We start from the raw sequence: 9,824 nt of genomic DNA, 5'->3' as shown, positions 1-9,824 counted from the left end.
CAGCAGGAGCCCAGAGTGACTGGAGGAGCAGTTGGCCTTGGTATAGTTTAAATTTAGATTATGAACCACCAGCAGGCCATGCTTGGGGATGATTATAAGGGTAGAGTGAGGGGGGGGGGGGGGGGGGGGGGACGACTGTGTGTCTTTGTGTGATTTTGTTTGTGTATGTGTATATATGTGTGTGTGTGTGTGTGTTTTACTTTAATGTCAACCTCGTATTTAGGATTCATAAGTAGTACACAGACTTGTAGTTATTAAAAAAAAAAACCCACTATAATGCAGCTTTTTGGCATTTCTAAATAATAACTGAAGGCTGGTATTTAAAGGAATAATGAACAATAGGTATCCGTAAGCCCACCCTAACCGCTGTAAGCGCCTCACAATACTCGGTAACATTCACTGTGACCAAATTATTTAGTGTTAATGTTCATAACCAAACAATTTAAATGAAAGTCAACCAGCCCACCAATCACCAACCCTTAAAACAGTCGGTAGAAGCAGTGCTGTTTCAAAACATGTAATTCCCAAACCAGGACGTTTGTAGTTACACATTTCAAAACACCTTTTCAAACTGGCAAAATGTCTTAAACATGCCACAGGTGACTGTTTTCCCAGCAGCTGAAAACCACTCAACATGTGAGCAATCTTCAAGCACCACAGACCAGTGCAAGAACGCGCACTTACTGTGTACTTTGTCGCCCTCTAGCGCCATTAACAGGAACAGCAGATATGAAAGGAGAAAAGTAACTGCAGGAGAAAGAAATTCCAAAACCTTTTTTTTGAGGAATTTTCCTTTATTATTTCACATCAAGCTAAACATATGGTTCTATAGCACACTTAGGCCAGAGATGCATATAATACATTGACAGAAGGGATATTAAACAGTAATTACAAATCAACTAATCAAAAATCAATTAAAAAGATAAATTAGAAACCAATAAACTTCAGTAGATCATACTGTGTATGAGGTACAGTAATGCAAACCAGTGTGCCTGTTTTTGCTGTACTAATAATTTCCCAACTGGGAGCTTCAGTAATAGGATGCGAGCAGGAATTCACTGACAGATAATGATGCACACAAGGCCCTGAAGCCACGAAGCATCTGGATTCTGCCACATTATCATCAGCTTTAGTGGTTTAATGCATTCTCCTGTGATTTTTCTGAGAGTCCCTTTAAAACTCTGATAAATGCCTCCTTTTCTTTTTCTCTCTTTGCATGAAAAGAGTGTTACGTCAAATTGTGCTGCAGAAAAAACAACAACAAAAAAAACAAACAAAAAAACCCCACACATGGCTATGGTGCTGGGTTCAGTCAGAAAATGTAAGAATAAAATTAATACAAATGCAAGCACTAGTTAACAATGGGTGAAATTTCTTAGTTGACCTTTCCGTCTGTTATTTTTAGAAAGCTGTAAAGTTGGGAGAAACACGATCTCCCACACAAAGAGAGAAAAGGCACAGAGTGGGGCGCTGCTCAGATGTGAGTATACAAAGTCCAAAATCAACAATCATACATTAAATTCATCCAGATTTAAATACCAATAAATAATTAGTGCCAAAACAATAGCAACAGCATTGCAACTGTATAGACAGAGCAGTCCTAATTAAGTTAGCTTATTCTGAGATCACATCATAAATTATGCTTGAAGGAAAAACAATTATAAATATTAACACACAATAAGCTGAAATGCTTTTGACAGCCAGTGCAAAATGGGAAAAGTTATTATTTTATTAAGACATTCAAAGCTGCACTGATGTGCAATTTGCTGAAAGGATTTGCTGAGATGACTTTAGGTCTTCAGCAGTGCTTCAAGCATCAGTTTTCTTTAAACTGCAGCTTTGCCCATCTCAAGTTTTTACATCTAGTAAATAAACCAAGTTTAAACATTGTCGTAGTAGATGTGTAATGTTTAAATATTAATTCGGCAGATGCGGTGCACAGCAATGACAAGAGGTTTTGTGACAGTGCCACTGGTGTAATAGCAGACGGCCCAGGAAGGTTACGCACTCTAAACTTGGCGTTAAGGTCAGCCTTAAGGTTTAACTTAACAACTTGTGGCGGTCAAAGACCGTTTTGCGCTGCTCCTGGACCTGCTTTTTCCAGCGCTGCTGTGCTCCCTCAACCCGCTCCAGCACCGTGTTTCCTCTGGCCTGGCTGCTGCTCTCTGCCTGCGGACGCATCTCCTGAACACAAACCAGAGACGGTTTGAAATCAAGAACTTTAAACTCCACAGAACCCAAATAAATACACTGGAGTGTGCTTGGATGCTGTCTTCTTGAATGGTTACCTCAGAGTCTTCCTCATTGTGCAGCGGCTGGGTGTACGGGTCATGCTTGCGGATAAGAGGATCAACCAGTAGCAGGAAGAGCATGTAGAGCAGCAAGGCGCCCACGACTGACAGGTAAATGATGATGGTCACCTGCGATATTTAGCAAGAGTAACTCATTGAATCCAACATATAAGCTTTGCAAACTATTCTTACAAATCTTTTCTTTAAAAAAAAACCAAACAAACAATAAACTAGAAAGGCTTTGCAAGATTTTCAACGACTCATCTTGTATGACAAACAATCACAATGAACCCGCTTTGCTTGGGAATCAAAGCTGAGGAAGATATGTCGTCATATCCAAGAGAAAGTCAGTTGTACCTTAATTGTGTTGCTGCTTCGTTCTTCATACTTGCACTCACAAAGCAGACAGTAGGCTTCCACATCATGGCCAGGAACAGGCATGGGCTCCACTACATGCAGGCAGTTGCTGTGAAAAACATGAAAACGTTTGTCATTTCTACTGAGCTAAGAGAAAGAAAACCCCTAAAAACACTAGCGCAGTGAAAGAGTAACGCCTTTTCTTTAAAAATCCATGAAAGTCTAAATAAAAATATTCTTCTTACCAATCTTTCTGGGAGAAATTTCTGTTATAGATGTGACCGGTAATGTTTCTGTAGGGCGGACAGATGCATTTGCAGCGGACATCCTCAAAGCTCTGCAAGAATTAAGGAACTTTTGTAAAAGTGGCCCAGATTCAGCCCATCTTTCCCCCACAGCACCACTTCAGACGTCTCTCTGTTATTAACACAAGCAGTTATACAAACAAACACTCTGACATATACTCAAGTTATTCTAAGTCAAATGGCACAAACACACAGATAAGGACAAAATTTTGAGATCCTCTATGAAAACTTTATCTTTTGGAGCATTTAAGTGCTGTTTGACAGTGCAAGAAGTTTAAAAACACAGCTTTTCTTTTCTTTTACATAATTTTAATTTGGGCACAGAAACAAAATTATTTCACATTAGCCAAAAAATACCAGAGCCAAAATTATTAGCCTACGATACTATACTTTTGCAGTTTCCAACGAGTCTCACACACACCTCCTGAGTGATCCCAGGACAATTTCTCAAACGCCTCCAAATTCGGTGGTGTTTTGGAGGCAGCTCTTCACAGGAGTGACGCATGTTTTGGGTGATTATCGTGTTGAAAAATAAAGCATAACCCAGACCCAGTTTTGCTGCTGACTGCTTGATGTTTTCTTTCAAACACTTCACGTATCCATCTTTTATGATACCTTCTACCTTAATGAGATTCCCAGTGAGTTGTACACCTTTTCCCTTTTGTCTCATCTGACCAAAGGACTCACTTTCTATGCACACTCATTCTCCAGGTTGACCTTGGCAGACTTCAGTCTGCTTTGAAGGCGTCTCTTCTGCAGAACTGGAGTTTGTGTTAGTCTGCAACCTCGCAGTGTATTCCTACTTCTAGTTGATTGTCTTCTTTAAGACTACAATTCCCAACTTGGCTAAGAAATTCACGAGTGTCCTGGCAGTGGTTCAGGGGTATTTAGACACATCTCTCACGAGTTTTCTTTCCAGAGTCTTTGAAATCTTTCAGAGAGATAATATTATATTATAATAATATTTACCCTAATAATGTTTTTCTGTGCGCAAATAAAACTGATTTATAGTCTCTAAAGAAAATTCTTATGTTGTTTAGTTAAAAAAGCACTTGGGAAAATTCTGACAAAAACTTTAATCAAGATAATCATTATTTAGATAAAATAATGTAAGACTAACATAAACAGGTATTGTTTAAGTAGATGTAATTGCATAATTGTGCTGACAATATCGCCCTTGAACTATTATTTTACATTTCGTTATTTAACTATACAATCTTTATATTTCACTGAATAAAACTGAGCACAGTTTACTGAACATCTTCCCATAAACAAAGCGATACTTGATGACATTTAATCCACAAACACAGATCCTCTGTGTACCAGCAGGTCTTTTACCTTAGCTCGAGCAAAAACGACAACATCCAGCAGAAACACGGTCACCACTGCGGCTGCAGCAAACATCCAGGATCTTCCCCAACCACACGACATTTCCCCAAAGGCAAAACAACTGGCACGACGACTGAAGGATCAGCAGCAAGGCTCTGTCAAAATATAGCAGCTAGCTAGCACTGCAAGGCAGGAAATCCACGACACGAAATGTCGTAAAAACTGAAGAAACAAAGCTCGCAACGCGGTAACTTCCGCTGTGAGAGTGAGGAAAACGTCTGTTTCTGCGTTGCATTCAGGTTGAAAGTGTGCTCTCACTTTGTTTAGAGCAAAGATCGCCAAATGAATTTTGTCCTTCCTTATTCCGGACTCGTCACACATGAAGAAAACAATCCGACAGCAAAGACGCAGAGACGGCGCCACCTTCTGGACAAGATAAGAAGTACAATAAAATAAATGCATATTTATCAAGCAGGTTACATTATAATCACTTACTGTCCCTCTTTATGTGGGACTGCACAGCATTTTACCCCCACATACAAACGCACACATATCTTTAGACAGTGTCTCACATTTTGACTGGTTCTGCAGGACATGCGCTTTTCTAAAGTCTGGCTTTTACTAGTTGCATATGAAGGGAAGACTTTTTTTTTAATTATAGACAGAAAAAGGAAAAAGGTCAGCCTGTCTGATGTCATACCCATCAAAGAAAGTTACCAAAAAGTCACAAGCTTTGCACATTTTATTGAATATGATGGAAGCTACCAGAAAGAAAAAGAAGATGCAGCATATTTTGGAGAAACAGAGGGTTTTCTGTGGTTTTTTGTTTGTTTGTTTTGTTTTAGTTTGGTTAGTTCGGCCCCCACACAGCGAGAAGGTCCTGGGTTTGAATCCAGTCTGGAGCCTTTTTGAGTGGCCTTTGCGAGGGGATCTGTCCGGGTACTTAAGCTTCCACCCACAGTCCAAAGACATGCATGGAGTTAGGTTCTCTGGTAATTCTAACCTGCCTGTAGGTATTTCCAGAACTGCATATGATAGAATAAGCAATTCAGCTATGAAATGTTTACATTTTGACCACTTACAACATTAAAATAATGTTTAAATATTAATGTGTCTAAAAATTAGATATATCAATGATGCATAATTCCAAATAGCAATCATATGTATAATATACATGAAGCAGCCTTTATTAATCTTTTTTTTAATGACCAGAATAATCAAGGATGCTTTATATTGTTTCACTCAACACTGCTCTTGAGTCAAATCCAGTTTCCATTTTGGAATTTGAAATATGAGTCTTAGCTTCTTGACCCAATCAATACCCCTATTTCCTGGTAATCCTGCTTTCACATCTCTCTGTATAGTAAGCTACTCATACCTTTAATAAGCCACAGAAATCAATGACTCACAAATTCAGCCTGAACCTCTTGAGCTTTCGGTCATATAGATCAATCGAGACCGTGGTTGTTTCTCTAATAAGCTACGATATCAGCGTGAACAACAGAGCGCCGTCTGTGTGTAAACACTGTCGTTCGTGTGACCTGTGATTCAACCACTTAAATCAGCTGCAATGCTGCCAAGAACTTGTTTATTCTATATATAGTTTGGAGATTTGGAGTGCTGGGATTTCAGTCTCACAAAGGACGTGAACTCAGTCAGTTTATGTCTGCCTACAAGGTTGTTGTTGAGCTATTTGTACGCCTAAAATGAGTGATGGGAGACTTAATCATGTGAAACAAATACACAGACAACAGAAGAAATCCCTGAAATCCATATTTGTACTCATTTTTTCATGCTGTACAAATTACTTATTTTCAAATTCTTCCTTTAAAAAACAACACATTAAAAAAGATTTCCACTCTTTTACTGAAAGATGCCAACCACGATGCTGTTTTCTTGGGTGGGAGTTAACAGGTGATATTTCACGGGCATTTATGTTTGTCAGAAATTTAAATTTTGCTGTTTTATTTTTATTTACAGTGAGCAGGTTTAGTTTTATGAAAAGACAAGAACTGGTCGGATTATGTGGAGAAAACCTTTCACCCAGACAATATTAGGCTGGTGATGTCTTTTATGCTGTCAATGACCTTTTGCTGTTGATACACTTGGCAAGTTAGTTCTGAATGCTTTAAGTGTGTTTTGGTTTTTAATTGATTCCTCAATTGATTACTTCATGAACTCATGCATGTACTTCTTCATTCGTGTAATGATCTCCGTCATAATTGGACTAATAAACGCTTTAGATGGTGATTTGTGCGAGCTGTCTATAATATATTTCATTCTCTCACTTCTGTCATTGTAAGCCACTTAGTTCTCATCTTCTCTGATGCATGGCTGCCCTTTAATCCCCAGGCCAATTACAGCATAAATGACACTGACCAGAGCCTAGTGCCAGGTCTCATTATCAGTTCAGACTTTTTAAGAAAAAGAAAGGAAAAGATTCAGTTCTTCTTTGGGTAGACTTGGTAAAAAAAATATTCATTTAGGAAAGAAAAATGAATGTAGTTGTTTATGTAAAGTGGTTTATTACCACTCAACTAAAAAAAAAAGCACTGTAATTGATGCGGGCAGATACAAATATTTTGACAAAGTCTTTAGCCGGTGAACTGCGAACGCAGCCTGACTATAAAACAGCAAAGGGAAATGATCCATAATGGAAACACTGCAGAGAAATTCAACTCATAAACAACATCAGAGGGTGTCAAGTTCTCTTACTTGTCAAGGTACCTGAAAGTATTGACTGAATCACATTATTCAAAGCGTTCATTTTCCAGGGACCTGAAAGCATCAGGCACTTTGCCCACTAGGAGATGCTATAAGGCCCAAGGCAAAGCAAACTCGACCAGCAGACGTTAGTCAAAGCAGACTTGGATCTGGAGCAATGTGGATACGATATAGGGCATATAAAATAAAACAAGAGAAAATATATTGTGAAATTCAAAGATAGAGCTACATAAAACCAATTAATTATTAGCTAAACAGCTGCAGCAGCACTGTAGATAAATACCTACCTTATATGACTCACCTATAGGATCTACAGGTTTTTGTCCTTAATCTAGCATTTTCAATACACCCCTCAACCTTTCAGTATGTTTCTTTTTGACCTTTATCACATCATCTGCAGTGTCTTTTTGCCCTCCTCTGTATCATGCTTTTGGAGAGAACACTGTTTGAATAACAAGACTATCTCTGAAGCGATATCTCTCCTCTCCGCTGAGGTGATGCATTGTGGGCAGTAGGACTATTCTAATGGACACACGTGGTAATTACAGTAGTGGGAGGTAGCAGACAGTGGTGATCCAGGGACAGCGCAAAACTATAAATCACAACTCCTGGTTCCGCCCTCCTGAGCGTAGCCGATCACAGTCAACCAAAAAGCAATTCTGCCAACATGTGTTTGCACATTTGTCTTCATCAGCCACTGGCTTGTTTTGGGCCCCTGGAATTGAATTTTTCTTTCCCATGGTAATCAAACAAAGACTACTTCTTAGGTGTTTCACTCAAAGTCCCCTGCATTAGGTCTAAATATTGACCACATGTGAAATATACTTGTCATTTTTTGTGTTTAGTTTGATCCTGTTGAAGTTACAGGAAAAAAAAATATCAAAGAATTATTAAATTACAGGATGTTTTTTTTTAAATAAAAAAAGCTCTGTGTGATCTTCAGTCAGAGATAGAAGATAAAAATCGCCTGTTATCAGTTTCAGTGATGTTGCTTTTTTGGAGGTAGCGTGAGATGCTTGCTAGAGAAATGTTGTAACCAAAAGAGGTGTCAATAGCAAAGGTGTTACAGCAGTAAGCAGTGATGGTGACTCAGAGTACAGTGTGTGCCCTGCTCTGCTTTATCTGTACGGACAGCTGCCTGTCAGCCAGCTGAGCCCATGCAGGGGGAAAGGTGTCTGCTGAGGAGCTGGTGTCAGCAAGGTGAGAGCCGAGCCCCGGCTACGCTGAGCTGAGCTGAAATGGATGCAGAGGAGGGAGTGTCTCCTGCCTCTGAGGGACACCGATTTTCAGCAAGGAAACAGAGACTGCTGGAGCAGGAAACTCAGCCAGACAGAACATGAAAGCCAAGAGCGGCCATGACACATGATGGACACAAACGGAGGAAGGGAAGCTGTCCCCACACTCACCCGCCCACCACTCGCTATTCCTCTCCTTCAGCAGTGCTGCACCCCTGCAGAAGGAGAAAAGAGAAACATGCCGATGATGCTTGAATTGCAGTGGCTCTCGGTTGAACTCTGCCCCCGTGTAATGTGTTGTCTTTGATGTTGCAAAAGATGTTGCAGAGATGCAGGGAAACTTCAAAGAAAGCTTCATAGGCCAATTGCAGAATTGGTCAAAAAAGATAAATAAAACAGCAAGCTGCCAGAAATCCACACGCATCTTTCAAGGGAGACCAGGGGTCAGGCAAGCAGACAGCTGAAAACAATAGCAAGAAATGAAAGGTGACATGGATTGAAAGGTAGATAAATAGCTGCGGGGGAGGAAGGAAGTTTGTTGTTGGTATATAAGGATGCAATTTAGGTTGTAGTCTTGGAAAAACAGCCTGCTGGTTTAACAAATACAGGCAGGCCGGTCAATAAACTGTCAGCTATTAACGTCTACTTTAAGTGACAAGGCCCCCCAGACTGATTTATAGAGCCAGCGATGCATAGAATCCTTACAGATAAAAAATGTTAGGCACCTGGCCGATCAAGTCAGCGAGCAAAACACAACACACACGTCAGTCAGCAAAAAGCACAGCTATAGATATCGATGTGGATCTTCTTTCAGAGTAAGCTCAAAACAGAAGGAGGAAGGTAAACAGCCAAAAGTCACCAAGAACCTTTTTTCCCCGACAAAGCGATTCCATGATCAGAAAACTTTGTCAGCTCCTTTGGAAGGAGACTCCATTCCTTCCAAACGGTAGGGACAGAGGTTTCTGTGTGATAAGTTTTCCCTAATGAGGTGATACAGACATTGCCACACCCTTACTCCATCTCCTTGTGTCAGTCTGTGATCTACCTACCCCAGCTGCAGGCCACATCTGGAGGCATGATAGATTTCATCCACAGGGGGCCTCCTTCGCCAAATGTCACCGTGAGTCATCTTCCTTTGTTTCGGCATTTGTTGCAATCTGACCTGGCAGCTCAGTGGTGCGCCACGACGGACTGCCACTGACACTTTCACATACACAAACAAAACTATTCTCGAGACATAAACGATATAAAGTAAAAATGTCTTCACAGGTTGAGTAACTTGTTTGGTGCTTTCTGCCCGGAACAAATCAGACGTAAACCCTGTGATATAGAATCAAACTTGTCATCTCACAGCTTCAGAAATCAATAGAGCCCCACACTCTACCACTAATCTCAACACACATGGAGCGAGCTCTGGATGACTCGTCCAGAGACGGCGGCAGGAGCAGAGAGAGAGGAGTAAAGGAATAAGATAAGATGGAGGAAGGTGACAGTAAGGAAAATGAGACATGCGCTAAGTAAGTTACATTTAAAGCTATATATGTTAAGTGTCTGCACATTGTTGAGCACATAGTTTTCTTTAA

The 9,824-nt window shown here is 40.2% G+C and overlaps 1 protein-coding gene across 1 annotated transcript; it reads right to left on the bottom strand.

Annotated features, from left to right (window-relative positions):
- Positions 1-1,145: 1,145 nt before the first annotated feature.
- On the bottom strand, positions 1,146-4,684 carry tmem9 (transmembrane protein 9). The gene is made up of 5 exons (XM_085394806.1): positions 4,292-4,684; positions 2,894-2,985; positions 2,649-2,757; positions 2,289-2,420; positions 1,146-2,184 (listed from the first exon to the last, which is right to left on the bottom strand). Exons 1-5 carry the CDS (start codon positions 4,382-4,384, stop codon positions 2,041-2,043), a joined length of 570 nt encoding a protein of 189 aa, XP_085250932.1. The 5' UTR covers positions 4,385-4,684; the 3' UTR covers positions 1,146-2,040.
- Positions 4,685-9,824: the final 5,140 nt, after the last annotated feature.

The sequence above is a fragment of the Rhamphochromis longiceps genome, linkage group LG20, assembly GCF_057381845.1.
Source record: "Rhamphochromis longiceps isolate RC_006_pf linkage group LG20, R_longiceps_female_GT1.1, whole genome shotgun sequence".
NCBI lineage: Eukaryota > Metazoa > Chordata > Actinopteri > Cichliformes > Cichlidae > Rhamphochromis > Rhamphochromis longiceps.
The sequence above is the reverse complement of the archived record's forward strand: the minus strand, read 5'-3'. Positions and strand labels throughout refer to the sequence as shown.

Coding starts and splice junctions, on each gene's coding strand:
- tmem9 (XM_085394806.1), bottom strand. CDS start 4,384: ATGTCGTGTGGTTGGGGAAGATCCTGGATGTTTGCTGCAGCCGCAGTG. Junction 2,421..2,648: donor GAAGCAGCAACACAATTAAG/GTACAACTGACT, acceptor TAAATATCGCAG/GTGACCATCATCATTTACCT. Junction 2,185..2,288: donor ACAATGAGGAAGACTCTGAG/GTAACCATTCAA, acceptor GTTTGTGTTCAG/GAGATGCGTCCGCAGGCAGA.